Below are 22,859 nucleotides of genomic sequence, written 5' to 3'. Positions count from 1 at the left end.
AAAGCCAGGTGGCAGTCTAGTCTATAGAGAGAGCCACCAGCCCTTCTCATCCTGTCCTGGGCTCCTGGTGTCTATGGACATTCAGAAATCCATGTTCTCCTACCAAACTCAACTCAACACAGAAAAGAAAAACAAAACGTCCCTTCCCACTTTTCACTAGATGTCCAAGAGATGTCACTTTCGCATCTCTGGGCCCCAGGTGAGACAGCTTGGTGATATGTGGCACAGGTGACCGTATACGCCGCCTGAAAAACGTTCTCACACAGTGATCTGTGTCATGAGCCACCAACACATGCTCTAATGCCACTGGCCAGTGCCTGCATTTAACCCCATTGATTGAAACAAAAGATCAAGCTAAAACACTGTAGTCCATTCATTTTAATCAAGGCCAAAGTAACCCTGTACTGGCTTCTTCCTATCTAACAAAACACTGCAAACGAATTACACTTCTGTGGGGATAAAAGCAAAATAAACCTGCCCACGGCAGGGGATGCGTGTGATACCAATTACTCCTAACTAAAGATTACTCGTTACAAGAAAAGTACTACAACTCAAACGGATTTGGGGGGGGGGGTCACAATTTCAAAGGCCCATGTCAACTGACATTCTCCACTTCCGAATGTTCGCAGACAAAGGGGATGACGTAGTTTCCACTCAGAAAGCTTGTAAAATGAACAGGGGAGCAGCCAGAGGAAGGACTTCAGGAAACAGAAAGATGTCAGCTAAAATGAAGAAGGCAGACTTTCGGTGGGGCAGCCTGTTTACATCACAACATGGAGGCTGCCTTGTTCTGTGAGGAAACAGCTTTATGCCGAGTATTTTACAGCCTGTGTTATAAAAGGATCCATTCCCCCCCCCCCCAAGCAGGTATTTGCCACAGTGCGCTGGAGCAACGTCCAAACATGTGGGTACCTTAAGGGCTCACTCTGCTTTTCTGGAAATGAAGCTTTCAGGAACCACTTGGCTTATTTTTACTGTCATTTAAGTGGGCCTCTGAGCATGGAGACAGGTGCTCAGGCCGTAAAAAACAAATGCCCAGGAATACCAAATCAGCAGGCATTTGAACATTGCCTGGGTCCTGTCCTACGGAGAAAGCCAATTTGAACTCAGGCAACTGGTCAAGCCTGTTAAACAGGACTTGGATTCAAACTGGTTTCACCCATTTTCCACAATGAACTGATCAAATGGATGTAATCTCTGAGGCAGAGGGCTCCCAGCTCTCCGGACAGCCCTCACACCCGTGGACAGCCCTCACACCCGTGGCCTGGGCAAAACCGAGTAAGCAGTATTCTTTCACCTGGGGAGCCTTGGAAGGAAAAGCTGTAATAAACTATTGAATCCTTAGGAAAACAGAAGAGATCGAATACTCGGAAGAAGCTGTGAGCAACTTGAATTTACGACAAATGTCTAATGACATTATTATTTATCATACCAGCTGGCTTTGGGGGTTGTGTTTAATATCTAAAAAAGGTTAAAAACCATGTTCCCAATCACTGTATGGAATAATGCACCAGGTCAGGGATGCTCTCCCTTCCATGTATAAGAGCCTTGAGCCGTACTTCTAAAAGTAGGTAGGGGAAAAGAAAAGTGAGTGAAAAGACTTTAAAAATAGACTATATTGAGGCCATTCAGACTCAGAAAGGTGAAAACGTCCATGTCTTCTCTCACACTGCAATCCTTGCTTCTAACACGAATGAAGGTCGTGTAAATCCAGGAGTGGGAGTTGGGCTAGGCCGTGAAACTACACAGATGGAGAGAGAAGAACAAAAGGCCCTAAGGACGGACGCAGAGTGCAAAGAAACTCACAGCACATAAAAACAGAGAGGAAGCTCTCTAAGGAGTGGGAGGGGGCAAGGGTGACGGGAGAAAAGCAGGGCCCAGGAAGAAACAAGACCAAATCTTGCATGAGAAACACCATAATAGGTCTAATGTTCTGTACCTCAGTAAACAATAAAGTGAGATAAGCCAAGCCCGTGGTGAAAGCACCACCTGGCAGTGCTGTGCATGAGCTAATCGAGTGGCCATTAATCTCACGGGTTTTCAAGACCTATCAAAAGCCTACAACCAATCATGCATCTCCACTCGTATACATCCCAAGAGGTTGAAGGGATAGCTTTACATTTAATTTTTGCTCACTGTCAAACAGTTCTAGAGGCTGAACCAAGACGACTGAGCTAAGCTCCCTGTGCCTCTGGCAAGAGCTTCTAGCCACAGCCTACACAAACGCTGCGCCTAAAGCGCTAGGAGAAATGACCCCCAGAAAGCTCTCCAAAGTAGACACCATGCGAATGAGAAAATGCCCTCTGTAAGAGCTGCTGGTAAGCCTCTTGGTCAGCAGGGTCTACCAAAATAATAAATCCTCACTTCCTTTCTACATGTCCTAACAGCCAAAGAACCTATTGCTACCCTAAAAGATTTCCTCTTACATACAACCGATCCTCAGTTAGGGGAAAACAATGAGCTGGCCTGCTGGTTCCTGCTGGTAATCCTGGCACTTAGGAGTTAAAGATCAACATCATGCCGGTCATTGCAAGGCCAGCCTGGACTGCATGTGACCTTGCGGTTTAAAAAATAGAAGAAAAACAGAAAAAAGAAATGATCAATGTATTCAACATCACAAAAATATGCAATCAAGATTAAAAAGTGGTCTTTATTTTTTTCATTTGTCATATTAAAAAAAAGCGTGCGCGTGAGCGTGCGTGTACATGCGTGTGTGTCCATGAGCCACAGCACACGTGTGGAGGTTAGTGGACGACCTTCAGGAGTGAGTTCTTTCCTTCCACCATGTGGATGCTGAATTTCAAACCCAGGTTAGTCCTCCGGCTTGGGACCTTAACCTGCAGAGCCTTTTCCCCAGTCATTTTCAAAACCAAACAATCCGATGGGGAAACTACCATTCTTTCAACACCATTCTATCCATTTATCACAAAACACCTTGATGTAGCAGCCAATATTTACTGAGTAATACTAAATGCCAGCAAGTGCTTTAGATCAAGTTTCACATCAGACAGACCTGGAGGACAAAAAGTCTTTCTACCCCTTTGTCCTGCTTGGCTTTTATTGACTACTTGACATAACTTAGCTGGGGAGAGGGAGTCCCAGTTGGGAGACGTCCAGATCACAGTGAGGCTCCTATCTGCGAGAGACTTTCTTGATTGACATGAGAAGGGCCAGCCCACCCCAGGAGCTGCCATCCCTAAGCAGGTGAGACTGGCTGAGTGTGAGCAGGTGAGCTTGAGGGCATCGCTCCTCAGGCTGTGCCTCGAATTTCTTTCTTAAGAGTTTCTGCCCTAATTTCCTTCAAGGGTGGGGTGTCGCCTGAATGTGTAAGTGGAAATAACCCTTCCCTCTCTGAAGCTATGTTTGGTCCTAGTGTTTATCACAGCAACGGGAATCAAACCAGAACTGACCCTCCTGGTGGATAACAGAACACTTGACATAACATCTTTTACTGACACACCCTACAAGAGACTAATAGCAAATTAGCATGCAAATATTTTCTTATGCAGCCCTGAATTTTAAAGGCTCCTCCCTATCATGATGAGGAGGTTTGTCCCATGTGCAAACCTGTTTGTATACGCTCGTTGGTTTCATGTGGCTCCCTCCCCCAGCCCCCACTTTGTAGCCACCTGTGGACATCTGAGAACACCTTGGTAGAGCAGACAGCACCCTCAAGGTCATAGTCAATGCTCAAAGCAGCATTCACCCCGAAACACAGGGCTTGCTTTCCCACAACACACTAGCTCAATATTTAAAACTTATCTCCCTCTGACCTACCTGTAAGTGCAGACATAGAATTGACTTTTATTTTTTCTTTTCCATTTCAAGGCCAATAAAGAAAGACCAGGCTGAGAGTGAGAAGATTCTACGTGATTTATAAACATACACTGCATAGAAATGCACCAAATGGAGAAAGAGAACTGAATTAACGAGGTCAAGACAGGTTACAGGAACCAACCCTGCTACCCATGAACAACCCTGAACAGCAAATTCTCCAAGAACAAGCAAAGGCCCCGTGATGCTGGGTGAATAAAATAGAAAGAATAAGAGAAAAACCCAACTCGATACTAGTTTAACGCTGGAAACGGAGAGTGATCCTTATCCAATCAACCTCAAGGCCAGTGACGCTTCCCTTTCTTTGCCTACATCTTTACTGCAACCAGAAGCAGCTCGGGGCTATTATTTCACTGAGTAATGAAGGTTTTCTCAAAATAAGGAATGCATTTGATGCCTTAATTTTCAAGATTATAAACAGGAACACCATATTATCTGAGGCTGTGGGAAAACACGGTGCGGGCGGGGTGCATAGTCTACAGCCTACAATGGGGAGACCCTGGGGGCGGGGCACAGTGTGCAGCTAACAACCACAACCGGGAGACCCTGGAGGGCACAGTCTGTAGCTTACAGTGGGGAGACCCTGGGGGGTACTGTCTGCAGCTTAGAGTGGGGAGATGCTGGCTGGGGGGGGGGCACTGTCTGCAGCACAAAGCACTGATGTTCCCTCCACCTCAGTCAGTCGTTCACACTGATGGAGGCGGGGAACTACAGGTAGCGCTGAGGGTCAAGTAACCAGTTTTTAAATGTATTGCCTTCCTTTGAATGTTTCAATAAAGAAACATCTGGAACTGGCTACTTTTATGCTGAGTGGTCTTAAAGCCCAGAGAAAGAAAGAAAGAAACACAGCTCAGGAAGGATGAGAAAGATCGTGTTTTTCCTCATCCTTCCCCTTCCCTCTTTCCTTTCCCACGAATGCGTCCCACGTTCCCTGGAGTGATATTCTAGGAAGGAAACAGAGCCCCGCCTTCCAGCTTAGTCTCGCTAAAGGCAAGGGGTGTTGGGTGCTGACTGTCCTAAGGGCATACAAGTAGGTGGCTGGGCATAAGCGTTCTTCACACTCAAGTGGGACAGTCATCAGGAGGAGGTGCTCAGAGCTCTCCGTGGACCGCTACTGCTCTGCTATCCGATATTTCTCTGAGAGGTAACCGGGCCTCACCTCCTGTTTGACTTCCAGTTTCCCTTATCATTCCACACAGCTAAAGCCACTACTTTAAGGTAACGTGCTTAATTAATGTCTGCATCACTTCTTTCCTCGCTAGCGAACTTCCGAGGCTCCTGTCTAAGCGCTGGCGAACGGTCACATGCAATAGAAAGGAGGACTATTTACAAGGAGCACAGCCACCCATCTGCAGGTCTGGACTGAATAAGCAGAACCCTGAGAAGAATGGCAACACAGAGCCCCGACGTGCACCAAGCAAAGTGAAGATGCAGGCGTCATTGTCAACAGGGCCATCATTTCTTTCTTGGCCCGTGCTGATGTGACTGTCTGATTCCACGGCAGGAATCTATCAATTATAAAGCAGAAGCTCAAATCTGTGCCATTAGCTTTTAATCACAAGGAGATAGAAGGAAGTCTAATGCTGGAAACACCAAGAGTGACAACCTTTGCTGAGCACAGCCCCAGACCAGGGAAAACAGCAACTGTCCTCCCTCGGGTGGATGGGGTCTGCTTAGCGTTGTACCTGTTTGCCTTGGTGCCCTTTTACCAGCTCTGAAAGTTACCTTTCAAAACCGTGAGTGGGGAGGTAGAGTTCTGCGAGGTCTGTAACACTACACTTGACAAGAAAATGAGATCCTCCTCAGCTATAAAATGTCTAAATCCAAAAGCAGAGTCATCCCTCCCCCAACGTCACAATGAGATGAGCTATCGCATAGGGAGAAAATCAGGTACAAGGCACCTTCTCCATCACTTATTCCTCCCCCTTAATTATAAAACAGGCACGAGAATTCGCAAGCCATGAAATTCATTATTATTTTTTTTTTGCTTTGAAAAAACATTCCGTTCAATTATTCAGTGTGGAGAGTAAATGATTAAACGCTCCCAACCCTCCGTTTTCACAGTTCTAATGAACGTTTTCTGTTGACGTTTGTACCTGGCCTAATCAGACGCTGCTTATGAACACAAAATGCAGCTGCCTGTGCCTCAGTATCCACCAGGCAATGGTTCCAGGAGACCAAAGTCTCTGGAGACCAAAATCTGAAAGAGGTGCAGGTTTCTCGGACAAATGTCACAGCGTTCCCGAGTCACCTCCCTGTGTCTTCCTGCACACTTTAGTTACTGCATGGTTACACACGACATCCATGCCACCTAGAATGCTGTCTGGAATGTGGTGGCAGCAAAGTGTCTGCATATTTTCCACATAGAGAATATGCCTTTCATTTAGGATGCTGAGCCCTCTGTCTGTGGACACTCCCAAGTCCAAGAAAATCCAAAGTTTCTGGTCCACATTCAGCAACATACTGAATGGAGACAGGCTATCCCCAGGGCGGATATGCTACATTTTGTTGTTCCCCTTCTGACGATGAGCAGGCTGCATGTGACACAAGACTGCTTTCCTCTATAACTGCTAAAGCTCGTACCACTGTGCTTACCTCACTGTGACATCGGGACAGGAGAAATGAATAGAAAATTCCATTGTTTCTATCCATCCAAACAGACTGGGATGTATGTCCAGAGTATCCCAAAGATCTCCCGTCTGCCTTCCCCTAGCTCGCTCCTGTCTGTTCACTGCCTTTTTTGGTTTAATTTTCACCCTACTTTCTGAACTCAGTAGTCCCCGTCCTGGCATTTAACCTCTAGAGACGCTTACTTGTGTCTGTATTCTTTTTTCTCCTCGTGACTAGGTATACTTGGTTTGAAATATTCCACTGCACTAAACAGTAAAAATGTAGACTATGCACTACCTCATTGCACTAATCTCTTCATACCCTTGTCTCTAACACACCATCTACTTTTAGACCACACTAGTCTAGGTGACTACTGACACCTCCCATAAGTCAAAACTGGTTTTTATCGGAGAGCCGTACTCATCTAAAACCAGTCTTTGGAGCTCACCTTCCTCCTCCTCCTCCTCTTCTTCTTCTCTTTGGCTGCTTGGGCCTGCTTGTGCTCCCAAACCAGGTTGGTCAGATTGGCGACATACTCATCAGTCTGCTGCAATAGGTAGGCCAGGCGTCTGTCTTTCTTTTGGTCGATGAGCTTCCTGTAGCCCTCTTCATCTTCAGCCTGATCAGGAAGGAGAGAGGGGTAACAGCCTGAAGCCCTGACGCTCACGGGTGCACTTCACATGCCCCTCTCTGTCCGCCACCTGAACCTGGTAGTGCCTGGGGCCAACAGATTGAGAGCCAGGCCTCGCAAGCTACCACCTGTCTTCTGCAAGTTGGCAAAATACAGATGTGCAACACCGCGGGCCTACGACTGGAAATGTATAGCAAAGTTATTGCACGAAGACCCACTGTGTGTGTTTAATGTGACTAACCCCCACGAGTATGTGATTTGACTAAGCCCCACTCTGCGTGTGATAGGACTAAGCATTTTGGGTCCGCTCTTCCATTTTCTGTGCTTCTGGAACTGTTCAGAATTAATGCAAAAATCGATGCCCTGGGTCACAAGCCTCCGTGACTGGAGATACGTTAGTGAGCTCCTGAAATCTGGTACTCTGGGGTAATAAAGCAAGCCCATTACTTCCACCTCAACCTCCCGTTAAGCAACATCATGAGATCAAATGGAAGAAAGCTCTTGATGTCCTCTGAGCCATTAAGAGAGCAACATCTTTTGAACACGCCCCCCCCCCATGAAAGAACATCCCAAAATATTTTTCTCGGATGCCTGGATAAAAGGAGAACACCGGATAGTCTCTAGGAGGTAGCATTATCCCAGAAGAGCTCGGAGACTCAGCTGTGGGGTGTCACCCCAGCACGTGCGGGACCCACAGCAGCTTCATCACTCAGCCTAGCTGCTGTCTGTGCCGTGAATGAGCTCGGACTCAAATGCTATTATAACTCTAATTGCTTTTGGCTATGGTTGATCTCACTTGAAGAAAGAGTGATAAAAAACTTCAGTTTCTCTATTATCTGTATATTCCATCGTTTAATTGCAAAAATTAATGATTTGCAAATGCCTAATCATTAGTGTCAAACCAATCTGTTGCTGGAGTTCTAATACGGTTTTCCTTCAGTTGAATCAGACAAATTTGCCTGTTGATGGCTCCGTTTCCTGCACCAGAATCTCCCTCACTAGGCAAGGACTTGACAGTATTCTCCGAAACAGAAATGGAGAAAAAGAGGGAAACTAGTGAGTTCTGGAATACCTCAAATAGTGCTTACTGTCTGGAACCCCCAAATTAATGAAACAAAACATCTACTAGGATCATGACAAGAAAGAAAGTATCTTTAAGATTTCTAGAACTGTATTTATGAGTGAGGTTTATTCTTATACACTCAGGAATTCTGTCTCACAGAGATCTTTGGGTCACTTATCACCTTTACAGATGTGTTGTTTTTCTAAATTTCATGATGTGCTTTGTCCAATTCCAGAAACAAATGGTCAATAAAATCCAACACTCAGGCCAATGATACTAACCCACTTGTTCTGCACCTGTATATCCACTAAAAACTAACTGTGCAAAGCTATTGTGCCAAACAAGCCTTGGGACAACAGACCTGGCACCCAAAAACCTTTCAAATCAACTTAAAAGTCAGTTTTTAAGTTCAAGAACAACTTAGTAAATTTAAGTAATTAGTAAAATTATGAACATCAGGTTGGGGGAAGGGAAAGAATAAATATGAATCTTTGATTCCAAGGCATGACCTTGCGATCTATCCATTCAAAAAAAAAAAAAATCCTAGCCACTCATCTCAAAATGTAAGGGCTGCATTTGCCATTCTTCCAGATGTGATTGTCAAACTCCTGCAAGTCACAGCACTTACCTGTCCTTGAGAGGCTACGTAAGTTGATGATGATGGTAGCCTAGGATACAAAACTAGTATGTTTATGTGCAACCCTGGATCATTAGATACACTGTACAGAAAAGACAAAAAGTTATCCTCCCTCCAGAGGTTCAGATACCTGTGAATATGTGAGAGAGAGAGAGAGTGTGTGTGTGTGTGTGTGTGTGTGTGTGATATGATATATACATATATATGTGTGTATATATATATATCCACACAACCGATGATAAAGCAGCATACACTGACATCATTCAATATCATATATACATAAGTGTGAATACATATATATGTGTATACATACATATGTATATACATATGTGTGTGTTTGTCACAAGCAGCCTCCTTCTTGTCTTGATGCCTTGTGTCCCATTCTCAATGCAGAAAGATGCAAGCAGGGTACCTTCCCTGTCTCCCATGGGGGGTGGGAGCAGCTTACCATCAGCCTTCGCATTCTCTCCTTCTCGATCCGCTCCGTCTCCTTCTTCTGCTCCCTTTCGGTGTTAGCATGCCAAGTCGCCACTGCTTTGGACAGCTTCTGGATCTTCCCAGCCACAGACCGGTGGTATTCCTTAAAATCTTTTGCATGTTGCAAAATACTGTTCAGGTATTCCTAAAGGATACACGAGAGGGAGAAAGGGCTGCTTTTCACACTCCCCAGGGACGTTTCCACCCAACTGAACTGAGTGTTCCCTGACGTCATACAAAGACCACCATCTACTGATGATGGAGGCCCTGCCTAGAGCCTTTGCAGTGCAGTTTACGGGCTGCCGGCCTAGTGTGACTGACAACTGTAAGCCTAGAAAATAGTGGCTGCCGTCACTCCTGGGTGTGGATGGATAAAATTGGGAAAAGCAGAGACTGACTGGGCTTTGAGCTGGGGGAAAAAGACTTCCTTCTTCTGTATATTGTAAGCCTAGGGAAGAGACACTGCCTTCACCACCAGGGTGTGGTCATCTGAACAGGAAGGCCCAAAGACAAAGAATGACCTATAAAAACATCCATGAAAAAAATTTACAATACATTCTTCTGTCACCCTGAAATAAACATGAGAGTCCTGGGCATTCCCAGTGAAAGCCACATTTCTTCTGCTCTGCCTTAAATCTAGAACTGTGGTGCAAAATAAGTGTACACCAGGCTGAAATCTCCATATGTAATCTGAATTCACAAGGAGGGAAAATACATACCCTACTCACACTAAAATGCGTATTTCGCTTTTCAAAAGGAAACTAAGGCACTGAATTAATCACAATAAAACAATCATGAGACAAAGTCAAATCCTACATCAAATATTTTTAGTGTCCTAGAAGGGAATGCTTTTGAATATCTGCCCCTGTGAATCCTCCAACTGGGTCCTTCCAGGAGAACAGAACACTAGATAAATAACTTCCTGGAAAGATGGCTCAGAATGTAAGTGCATTTGTTCATCTTATAGAATGCCCAGGTTCGAGTCCCAGCACTAACGCTGTTGATTGAAAACATCTGTAATTCCAGTTCCAGGGGTATCCAGGCTTATTCTGGCCTCTGGGGACATCAGGCACATATGTGGCATAAAACCATATATGCAAACAAAACCCCAAAATCACTTTCTTACCTCGCTTCCTTTTCTAAATTATCTCTCCCCAGAATTTTGCTCTAGGAAACTCACTCATGGCCAACTGAGTTATCAGCTTTCCACAGAACTCTGAGTAGCACATGTGTCATGGGCTAAAAATGACCCTAGTTTAGTGGTTCCCAACCTTCCTAATGGTGTGACCCTTTAATACAGTTCCTCATGTTGTGGTGACCCAACTATAAAATTATTTGCATTGCTTCTTTGTAACTGTAATTTTGCTAACACCGATCCAGTTCATAAGCTGATGCCCCTCATATAATGTGATCAGGAAGTAGATGGAAGCCCTTAGAAAGAGAACCCAGAGAGCTTTCTTCTTTCTGTCTCCTGCCTTGTGAGAACACAAGAAGTTGGCCACCTGCAGCCTGGAAGAAGACATCACCCCAAGGGGACCGTGTTGCTCTGCAGACTTGGCTTTCCAGCCTCCAGCTCTCTGGAGAAACAAACCATTACTGTTGATGAACTACCCAGTCTGGTATTTTGTTAGAGCAGCCTCTGCTGACCACAACTGATGGGTTTCAAGGAAGCTGGGTCCTCAACCTTATCTTTCTACAGCCCCTGGGCCGGTCACTATTATAAGGTGACACTAACTAGAGTCATTTGGTGGGAAGGGAACCTCAGTTCAGAAATTGCCTCCCTCTGGCCAGTGAACGTGTTTGTGGGGCACTTTCTGATGGATGGGGGAGGGTCCAACTCATTGTGGGTAGTGTCACCTTGGGCAGGTGGTCCTGGTTTGTGTACGAGAACAATTGAGCAAGTTATCGAGAGAGACAGCCAGTCTGTCAACAGTGTTCTTCTGTGGTCTCTGCTTCAGTTCCGGCCATGAGTTTCTGCCAGGGCTCCCCACAAAGATGGACGATCACTTGCAAGTCAAATAAACCCTTTCCTCCCCAAGTTGTTTTCTCAGGGTTTTATCACAGTCACTAAAAGCAGAGCAGGGTAGTTTCCTATTTCTAAATGATACGTCTGTATTATATAAACTCCGAGCCACCTTTCTGTTCTATGACCCACTCCAACCCCACCTCCCCTGCACCAACCTTGCAAACATCCTAACCATGACCACTGAACCCTCGGGCCACCTCTGACCAGGAAGAACATGCAAAGGCCTAAAGACCTGGTGCTTCTGGCGGCGTTTCCTCTCCTGCTCTATCTTCTGCTGCTTCTCCAGTTTCTCCGTCATGCGTGCCTCTCGCAGGGTTTGGCGCTTACTCCGCTTGTACGCCTTGGAGTTGAGGGCTGTCTCCAGGGTGGTGTCCCTTCGCATGCAGGCCACCACCTCCTGTCTCAGCTATCAGGAGGAGAGTGGTGGTTAGAGAATCCCCTGAATGCAAGCCAGGCCCCGAGCCCTGAGCTCCTAGAGTTTCAGCTCAATGGAACAGAAAGAGGATTTGAGGCAAGCTTCTCAATCCAATTGCAGTTAGTCTATTACTAAAAGCAAGAACTGGAAACTGTAGCGATCTTACACGGTAATTTTAAGGACAGTATAAATTTTCATTCCACATAATTCATATGGAAAAACAATTATACTATTGTAAAAAAAAACTATGAGGATGCTATGCTAGGTTTGAAATAAAGTTATTCACTCTGTTTAATTATTGTTAAGGCATTGCTTAGTCAATAAATCTTTAATTATTTTTAACCGTCATATATCATTCTCTTGCTGATCTACAAGAAGAACAAGGGAGTTGCTGTCCATTCATGTTCCAAGTACAACAGTAACTCTGACAATGTAAATTCATAGTTTCAAATAAATATGAAAAATACCCGTCTGGGATTTCTTGCTCTCCAAAAATGATATTCTTTAGTATTGAAATTTTGTATTGTGCCATGGACTTGTTTTAGATTAGAATCATATAATGATGTAAGCATATTACATACTCTATGATAGTAGGCAGTGGGAACTTGGAGGGATCCATGTTACAATGACGTTCAACTGAACCTGAAATTAGTGTCAGTCACGTCCATCCTGGAAACTTAGTAGATAACAGATTTTCCAGGAAACTTTGTAGATAGTAGAGAGTATCGAACAAAATCCAAGGACCAGCAGGACATGAGGAGAGAGACTCATGTCTCAAACTTGCGAACACATGCCACTAATATTCATTCCTAAACCTGTGTCCAAAATTTTATTCATCCTCTATTTAAGATGCAATGAGACCTGCGGACTTTTTCTTTTCCTCCTTTGTTTTAAATGAAACCTGTTATCTGCTCTCTCAAAACTCTAGCCAGGTACCCCACCCCCACCCCCAGACACCAGATGCCCTTCAATCAGGTGACACAGGAAGTCAAATGTGAACTCCAGTTCATAGATGGTTGCAAAAGAGGCTTTGTGATTTCGGTCGTCAGATCCCCAAACAGACCGAATTCAATACTTCCAGACTGTGTTTACTCATTAAATGTGCATTCTGCAAGTCACATACTTAAGGCAACCCATGTGACAGAAGATGGGCTCCTTGTCCCCCTGGGCTCAGACAGGCAATCTGTGGAAGAGGGATTAGCCCACTTTGACAAAACTCAGCCAAGGGAAAATTTGCTCTACTCCATTCCATTCCGTGTCTACTAATTTAGACATCAGAAACTAGATCATTATGCCAGATCTCAATAGTGAGTTCTAGGAGATAGTAACTCCTTCTTAGTCAACCTGTGGCTCTGACGTGACCAAGTGCCCCCACATTAAGTTCTGTTGAATAATTAAGATATAAGACTGGGGTTTTTTGTTTGTTTGTTTGGGCTAGCGATTAGGACTGAGATAGACTAACATATTTTTTCGTCTCTGGAGTCATGGCTAACTTTGTACACTTGGGTTTACTAGGAACACAATCTACCACCTCTGTGGTGGTTTTCCTTGAAGTCGTTAAGACAAAGACACAGATCTCCACAATCTGTCGTCATGGTTTTCGTCCACGATACCAGAGTTTGATAACTGATTTTGTACAGTACAGTACAGGAGACAAAAATGTCCTGACATAAAGAAGGGGAAAAGCTGTGCCCTCTCACTAAGTTCTTGGCTTTATAACAGTATCCAGCAGACTTGAGGAAGCTCACAGGTCACACCTTAGAACAATCACATTGACTTCCTACACCATGGCCTCACTGGGGAAAAGGTATTACCTGACGTTGAAAGTTGAGCAAGCGAAGTGCTTTCAGCTCTACGGTTGCTTTGGTTCGTAAATCTGGTGGCAAGGAGCCAGGCAGACTTTCCAGTTCTTGTATCCTATGAGCTATGCGAGCCTGAAGTCTAGAAGGAAACAAGAAAGAGGGGGGATGGGGTGGGTGGAGATCTACATTATGATTTAGTCCTCTATGATCAATAATGCTTAAGGTTTGGCCTCCTGATAAAATACATTCCACACACTGGGAGTCAATTTCTGACACTCAACTAGGTTTTTTTTTTTTTTTTAAAGAAAAAATGTTTGCAGTTTATTTATTGGAGAAGGGGATATGCATTCCAAGTGCCTAGTACATATACGACAAAAACGGACAGCTTATAAATGTCAGTTTTCACTTGCATTTCCAGATTCAAGACAATGAATGCCTTTACCTGCCCAGCTACCTCAATGGAGCTCCAATGGGGTTCTCAAAAGCTAATCAAGAAAGGGACCCCTTGAATTCCTAGAGATAGATGCTTCGTACTACCCAACACACCTTGAACTTCTCTCTAGCTTCTCTCTAAGACGTGGAAAGGAACTTAGCAGTGGGGGCGGGGAGTGGGGGGGGGGGGGTCAGAAGTCCCTGCCTGCTCTCCACACAGAGAGAACACAGAGGCAGTCTGGCTAGCCGCCCAACTCCCAGCCTGCCACTGTACAAAGCGAGGCCACAGTTCTTCCTTCTGTGCTGAGACGAGAGTGATCCAGTAGCTAAAGTGGGGTGGCAAACACAGTTTTAGGAGCTGAGGCCACAGAAGTCAGCCAGCTGAGACATTCCGAGAGTCCTGCCAACCACAACCACTTCCTCTGTGCAGTGCTTGTTTGAGGGAAGAGGACAAGCTGGGCATCTGCAAAAACTCAGGGGCAGCAGTGAATAGCATTTCCCAAAAAAGGGATGCTAGGGGTTCTCATTTTAGACACCATCAAAAATATAATTGCAAGTACTTCCTCCTAATGAAGGCAGACTACAGAATGCAAGACATCTCTCTCCAGCCTCTGGCTTGGGCACATACAAACTGGTTTCAAGCCTTACTTTTAAAAATACCCACCACTGAAATCTAGTTTTAGAATAAGCCCCACCCCCCCAGGTTTGGGATAAAACTGAGAATAAGACTGAAAAGAAAGAGACCTTAATAAAAGTAGTAATGAGTTAACCCAGTAAATACTCCTGGCACTAAGTGCATTTAATGAGCAATGTTTAATTCCCAACACACACACACACACACACACACACACACACACACACACACACGCAGAAGCACACACTTGAGTATGCATGCGCATGTAAATAAATGCTGCAGTGACCCCACATGACTAACGAGAAAACTGAAGAAACATGCTGACATCACAGGGCTGGACACGGAGGAACCGAAAACCAAAGCCTACACTATACAGATGGTTACTGTCCAAATGGCTTTTCCCATCTATCTATGTAGCCCCAAGTGTCCAAAAAGGGCAAAAGAAGCCACATCCAAACACTGAATATATGAAGAGAAAACAAAACACTTAAAGGGCAGAAAAGGTAAAACTCAAGGTTTTAACCCTTAAAACCACTTTGCTTTATAGTCTTACTATCAAGACCACAGTGAAGATGGTGTCGCCCACAATTGCACTGGGCAACCTCCTAGGTTCTGTATCCTAGAACTAAAACTACCCCTATGTACTCTGGTTTGATAGGGCACAGTGGACCAGGCATTACACTCAAGGAATGGGGCTTCTGCCTCCATCTTCCAAAGGCTGTAGGCTTGAGAACAGAATGTGAATACAGGACACTTGGGGTGACTATGTTGAGTTAGACCCTCACTGAACTGGGTGGGAAGTTGGAGGAAAGGGAGGGACATGAGGCCAGGAGTGGGGGCTTAGAGTAAGAGAGTGTGGGTGTTGGGGTTGGGGATTTAGCTCAGTGGTAGAGCGCTTGCCTAGGAAGCGCAAGGCCCTGGTTCGGTCCCCAGCTCCAAAAAAAAAAGAACCAGAGAGAGAGAGAGAGAGAGAGAGAGAGAGAGAGAGAGAGAGAGAGAGAGAGAGAGAGAGAGAGAGTGTGGGTGCCTGGGGTGCTGTAGCACATAGGAGCTAAGGGTGCATATCTCGCTGTCATGGCTGCTTCAAAGGAGAAGTGATTTATTAGTGCATCTCAAGAGTTCCCAACATATATTCACCCACACCCCTGCCCTCTCTCTCCTGAAGTAAAAAGTGCAAACTCAAGAGAAGTGAGGGAGATTTTACAGAAAAATGCTATGCGCTCACTGTGGCGCACGGAGAGGGTGGTAAAGTTATAAGGGTGGGGCGGGGTGGGGGAGGGGTGACAGTCAACTCCTATCTCTGTTGTTGTGCTTAATAGAAATCTTCATTTTAAATAATGCTCCTCTCCTGGACAATTTCATCTTCCCATCAATGGGATTCAGCAGGACGTCTGATAAAGAGAGTCAGGATTCTAAACTTCCCAAGACAACAGCAAGATGCAATCCTGCCCGACTGCAGGAGGCTCATTTAGTGTTCCTCACGAGCACAGAAAATTGAAGCAGAATTAGGTCACTCGGGTTTTTCATACAGACTGAAGAGTAAATCAAGAGGGGTTACTGTTCTGCCAAGGCAAAGAGTTCCATTAAAGGCAAGAGATATTTGTTCAGGTCCAGGGGAGAAGTTTATGATTCCCGTAGGAGAGTTATTTGAACAGAAAATGACACTGGTGCATTTTGTCCCTTCAAGGAGCTGAGTGACACTTTACAGAGCAAGGGTGAGAAAAAGGGTACTCTCTTTCTGTGTGACTTTGGTGACTCTCTTGGCATAGCGGTTACTGGTGATTCCTGAAAAGTAGTTCCCAGGGTTGTGATAGAGATGAGGGCAAGACAAGGAAAAACACACACACACACACACACACTCACACACACACACATGCGAACATATAACATGCATACATGCACATGTGCACACTCATACACACATGCTCATTCGAGTGCGCACACACACATGTGCATGCATGTGTGCGCACACACACACGTGCATACTCATATACACACATACACATGCACACACAGGCACATGGACATACACACACATACATATGTGAACACATACACATGCACACATGCACACCCATGCACACATGTGCGCACATGCATTCAAGTGCGCACATACATGTGCACACACACATGCGCACACAGGTACATGGACATACACACACACACACACACACACACACACAATCTCCTAACCCATTTCCATACTCAATTCTGTTTTGAGACCAGAGACCTGATGTAATTCAAAACTGCCTTTCTCGAATAATCCCTTCTAAGTGTGACACACATCCTCCGTGCAAACAATTGCTTACATGGACCTAGCTTACACGTCAGTGTGTAAGCTACTAAAGTATTCTTTAATTGAATATGGAAAGAAATGAAGTTGGCTATAGTAAGAGTCAAGAACTGGTGCCCAAAGATTGGGGGGCGGTGGGGATAGGGGGCTAGTGCAGCAGGTAAAACTGTCTGACACCAAAGAAAGAAGAATACATTTCCATTAAAAATGATAAGAGTCAAAAGGAAATGACCCAAAATAAAGGGGTAAGTAACGCTTTCAAGCCCAGGGCTGTAGAGATCTGAAACCAGGCAGAATGTACACAGGCAGAGGCTCACTTAAGCTGCAACCAAAAAAAAAAAAAAAAAAAAAAAAAAAAAAAGATTCTGAGTTTATGGCAAACCAGGAATTGCGGCCAACTGGCTTAAAGAAATGTAACTTCCTAATAATTTCCTTCCAATTTTTGCAGACAAGGACTGTAGCCAATGAAATGAACATCTGTTGTGGAGTTTCTGTTACATGATATTTTGCTTTGTCAGAGCCCATAAAATCCCAAAAGAGAGCTGTTAGGACCTCACTCAAATCCTTAGCCAGGTGAGAGGGTGCAGAGGCCAGGCAGAGTCTAGGGATCAGGTAGAAGTCTAGGGAGCTTAGCCCATCAAAGGGAGCAGGAGAGAAAGATCCTCATAACTGCTTTTTATGAGTATGTAAGAGACTTAATGTAACCCCCTCCAATGATAAACTTAATCTCTGCGGTTGAACAATGTGTCTTTATCCAGGCAGAAGTCAGCTATTGTTCCACGACTAAACAAGATAAGGCACGCCTCTGAAACGCTGCCAGCACAAGTCCATTCTTCTCCAGATGGCCATGGGGAGATGTAGGCCAAAGGTCCCACCAGGTTTTTGGCAACCCCCGAACCATACAACTTCAGCTTTACCACAGTGGACACATTTATCAAATAATAACATTATGAAAAAAATTTCTTTAGCTACATTCTGATTTCGAGTTGTTTGTTTTTTTGGGATATATCTCACTATGTACCCCAGACTAGCCTTGATTTCATGATTCTCATACCACAGACTTCCATACGCTGAGATTATAGGCGCACATCACCCTGTACAACAGTTTAAAGGACAGTGGTAGATGTCATTTTTATTAAAATAGGAGGGGCTGGAGAGATGGCTCAGTGGTCAAGAGCACTGGCTGCTTTTCCAGAGGACCCGGGTTCAATTCACAGACCCCACACAACAGCTCACAACTGTCTTTAGCTCCAGTTCCAGGGGATCTGACAACCTGACCCAGGCAAGCATTCAGGCAAAACACTAACACACATAAAATAAAAATAAATAAATTAAAAGAAAAAGAGAGCTGGAGAGATGGCTCAGAGGTTAAGAGCATTGACTGCTCTTCCAGAGGTCCTGAGTTCAATTCCCAGCAACCACATGGTGGCTCACAACCATCTGTAATGGGATCCTGTGCCCTCTTCTGGTGTGTCTGAAGACTGGGGACAGTGTACTCACATACATAAAATAAATAATTCTTTAAAAAATAAAATAAAATAGTAGAATGGCATTAGTGAAATGACTCTGTGAGGGTAAATGTTACCAAATTTACAACTCTGGGCTTAATCTCCAGAAACCACATAACAGAAGGAAAACAAAAAACAAAACAACAACAAAAACCCCCGACTCCCACAGGTTTGTTGTCTGACCTCCATACTTGTGAAGTAGCTCAGATGTGCCAGAAATAAATAAATAAATAAATAAATAAATAAATAAATAAGTGAAGAAATGCAATAAAAATTTAATTAGGAAGATCATGTAGGTCACAAACGTTTTACACACTGAAATAGGCTACACGGCACTATTTAATACTTTGGAAGACAATCCTCCAAACTCATTCTTTTCTTTTTTTTTTTTTTTCTTTTATTCTGAGCTGGGGACTGAACCCAGGGCCTTGAGCTTGCTAGGCAAGCGCTCTACCACTGAGCTAAATCCCCAACCCCAAACTCATGCTTCTTAAAATGGCATTAAAATGAGATTATAGGAGAGCCCTGTCATTAAAATCCTGGCACCAATGAGGACAAAACAAGTTTGGAGTCCACAGAGCAGTTTATGTGCACAAATGTGCACACGCGTGCACACATACAAGAGGTTGGTAAGGAGAAAAGGCCAGTGTTACATAAAATATCTAGGTACAGAGAATGTCCTATGAGGGTAAACTGCGTGAGCTAACAAAGCTTCTGGCTTCTTCGCCCCTCCTGGGCAGGGCTAAAGCAGGGTAGATTTTATAGCATATCCATATAATTCTGCTCTTTCTTATAACTGACCCTTGGCCCAATCACTACTTATGACTTCTTTTATTCAACAACATAAAGAAGCTATTGCATCTGATGAGCTCTTCTGCCCTGGGTATCCTCATGTCTGACTTTATGATACACACGTTTTTGTCCAAAAGTCTGTGTCACCAACGATGAGTAACTGGCCCTGATGCTCAGGGCGCATGACAAGCTGAGAGTGACAGAAGAAATGATCCCAATGATAACTAGCAACAGAAACGAGAAAGTAAAGTCATGTTTCCACTCCAAAAAGGTGACCCACATCTACTATCTGGTTACTGGGATGTCCCCAAAACAACTCTGCAACCCGTTATATTGTATTTAGTTCATAACAAGCTACAAGCCTTTTAATAAAAATTAGGATAACACTTTTAAAGAGAACCCAAACACTGCTTCCTGGCTAACACTCTCTGCAATTTTTTTCCTATCTACTTTCCATTTAATTCAAGAATACTGGGAGAAGGATTGATACCAATATTACTGAAACCTTACAGAACACATCACCTTTCCCTACTCAATCAGAAAAGACTCTAACATTCTTAACATAGAAGTCACAGAAAAGTAATGTAACCTTCCCAGGACAATAGAGCTGTTCCTGACAGAGCACACTCCCTGACAGAGCACAGAACTCACCTTAACTTTGTTTCATCTTAGTTCTAACTGCACTCAGTGTTTCATGGTTGTTAACCATTGACTTGAAGGATCTGCTAAGTAACAAAGTAACATCTGTGGGCCAAATCTTGTCCCTAGTTGCTTCTCTAAATAAAGTTTTACTGGAACAAAGCCAAGACACCACCATCTATTGGTGTTTTCCCACAGAAAGGACAGAGCTGACTATCCCTGCCTAAGACATATGGCCCTGTAAAACATTAGATGTTTTCCATCTGGTCCTTTACAGGAAAAGTGTGCCAGTGCCTAATTTAGATACAACTGTGTCAAATCAGGTGACTAGCGCCTGGATTAGGAGTTTAACTAAGGATCCCATCTGAAGACAGATACCTAAGGCTTATCCCTAAAGCTGGGCCAAGCTCTAGACTAAAAGATGAGTGAATTAAAATACAGGACACATTGTACCGAGCTACTCAGTACCATGAGTGGGGCCAGATTGCAGAAGGAAAGACCCAGACAACATACTCAACCCGACTAAGTCATCAGCTGTTCCGAACACAATCAGACAATCTCATAATCCTAGGACGAGGTGACACGCCCTGGGATTCAGGAACTCTGGGTGTTTGATCTTTGTATTCCAAGCACCCGGCAAGTAGACAGAGCAGGCAGATAAAGGTTTCTGACCCAATGAGAAAAAGTCACAGTCTGTCCTACTCAGCAACACATTAAGGACCGACCGGATAGCATGTGAACTTCCTCTACAACTGCCCCGAAACCACAGTCACAACCTAAGTCCTCTCCCGCCTCTCTTCATCCCTCCCAGTGACCCTATGAGGATATTGCCCCATGAGCCTTGACAGTCCCTGGCCCTGGGAATAGCCTGGAGTTACCTGTACTCCCGTTCCTGCAGGATCTCCACGGGGTCCAGGCCTTGCGGTTTCTGGATGGGGCTGATGCGGCTCTGCTTCTGTTGCAGCTGCAGGACGGGAGATGGCTGCCCTGGGGCAGGCTGCTGCACCGAGGGCCCAGGCACTGCTGTGGCCGTGGGCTGGGTGGCCGCTGGAGGTGCAGGTGAAGGTCGGCCGCTGGGTGCGGGTGCCGACAGCTTCTGCTGGGTGTTCTGAGCAGTCATCAGCAGCTCCTGCCCAGGGCCTGTGAGACAAGAGGGGCATAGGCAGGACAGGACAGAAGGAAGGACCCCTGATGACCATGCTGATTTCTCCTCCACCCATCGACCACCACCTAGGGTCTCAGGCTGCCAGGGTCTTAAACTCAAGAGATGACTAATGGAGGGTACAAAGGAAGGAGAAAAAAAAATGAAACTCTGAGACAAAGTAGCCTAGCAAGTACCTCACAGGGAAATGGCACATACTAATGCATATTGTCAAAAATACCAAAAATATGACTCCTAGTTGTAATAAATCAAGGAAATGACAAGCTAGCTTTTAATGCCACAGTTTGCAGGGTTTTTTTTTTTTTTTTTTTTTTTTTTGAGGGAGGGTTGTTTTTTGTTTTTGTTTTTGTTTTTTGTTTTTTTTTAGAATCACAGGTGGATTCAAACTTCACAAAAAGAAAGATTTCTACAATAATCAGATGCAATGGGTGTGGCCCCAAGGTCTCGCTTTGCAAACTGCTGATAGGTTCCTGCAAAACAGGCCTCTGTCCCAACAGCTGATGCTGGCTCTGAGATCCAGTGCCTAGCACTAAAAGAGCTAACTGGTCTGCTGAGAGCTAAAAGAGGTTCGTACTTCCCTTAGCAGTTCTGAAAGTTTATTTCAGGCTTAGTTACAGTGAATCACAGGAAGCAAATCTTACTTAAATCACACAGTAGTAAAGTTTTTCTAAAACCATTCAACATTAGGGGTAAAATGTGCTCGTTTCCCTTAATAAAAATTAGCAAATATTAGGATTCAAGAAAGCCTTTTTTTTCTTATGGCATTCAATCTTTAGCCTATCTCTGAAGCTTAGCACGGTGGCATAGACCTACAATTCCAGCACTTCAGAATAGAGGAAAGAGTTGAATTCAAGAGTTGGTGGCCAACCTGGGCTATAGGAGACCCTGTCCCTAAGCAACAAAACAAATCTTTAAGTATAGCTGAATTCAGTTTCAGCCATTTTTCCACAACAAGTGTTGGGGATTTGAATTATCTGCTAGACACAAATCTAGAATAAGAAGGGCTTCAACTCTCCTCCAGGTGAGTTCTCAGTTTCCTTAAAGTTGAGTAAGATTACTGAAGGTACCAGATATATTAGAAAACTTTTTCTTTTTATAAAAAGACAAAGACTCTCAGTCAGCAGATGCTCAAACCACAAGCAGAATTCATCCAAGTGTTTCTTCTATCCTCCCTTAGGGGGGAAAAAAAAACTAATAAAGCCATTAAGCACAAAAATCATAGTCCAAAACTTCAGAGAGGTGCGATAATTAACTATACAAAGGCAAGCATTATGGAAAGTGGAACAGGTTCCTTCAACTTTTGACGAGTGCCATTTAGAGGACTTCAATGACAATCCAGAGAAAGACATCAGCAAACACCGTGACATAGGGAAATGCGAAAAATTAGTACAAAAAGCTTTTAGTACAAAAAGCTTCCGTGTGTGTCTGTTGGGGGCAGGGGGTGGGGAGCTCCAGAATGTGTGTGTGTGTTTGTGTGTACGTGCACGCGCGCTTGTACTGGTAAACCTTTCTCCCAATAGTTGGCACACGCTGTTCTTTCTCTTCCAAAAATTAGGTAAAATTTCCCAAATAACAGACCTAGATAAGATTTTTTCTTGTGCCCCCCACCCCCAGGGTTTCTGTGTATGCCCTCGGCTGTCCTGGAACCAGGTTCTGTATGGCCTACTGAGTGCTGGGATTAAAGGCGTGTGCCACCACTGCTCGTACAGTTTGTTCTTAGGCCTTGGTATTCTTGAGGGTTGATTAAAAAACGTTCTGGGGTAAAATATATGACTCTTTATTTTTTTATTTTTTTATCTTTATTAACTTGAGTATTTCTTATTTACATTTTGATTGTTATTCCCTTTCCCAGTTTCCAGGCCAACATCCCCCAAACCTCTCCCCCTCCCCTTACAACTCTTTAT

At 44.4% G+C, this 22,859-nt stretch overlaps 1 protein-coding gene across 15 annotated transcripts in view; it reads right to left on the bottom strand.

Moving 5' to 3' along the window:
- Nucleotides 1-22,859, bottom strand: part of Smarca2 (SWI/SNF related, matrix associated, actin dependent regulator of chromatin, subfamily a, member 2) — a 167,632-nt gene that overhangs the window by 112,086 nt on the left and 32,687 nt on the right. For all 15 annotated transcript variants that reach the window (XR_010055135.1, XM_063268536.1, XM_063268547.1 and 12 more), the window contains 5 exon segments: nt 20,672-20,933; nt 13,508-13,634; nt 11,511-11,684; nt 9,224-9,397; nt 6,893-7,063 (listed from right to left, as the gene is read on the bottom strand). Coding sequence is in view for 14 of the 15 variants with exons in the window: in XM_063268536.1 (XP_063124606.1) it covers nt 6,893-7,063; nt 9,224-9,397; nt 11,511-11,684; nt 13,508-13,634; nt 20,672-20,933 (908 nt within the window). In the remaining variant the exon portion in view is untranslated.

This window comes from Rattus norvegicus, chromosome 1, assembly GCF_036323735.1.
Source record: "Rattus norvegicus strain BN/NHsdMcwi chromosome 1, GRCr8, whole genome shotgun sequence".
Taxonomy (NCBI): domain Eukaryota; kingdom Metazoa; phylum Chordata; class Mammalia; order Rodentia; family Muridae; genus Rattus; species Rattus norvegicus.
The sequence above is the reverse complement of the archived record's forward strand: the minus strand, read 5'-3'. Positions and strand labels throughout refer to the sequence as shown.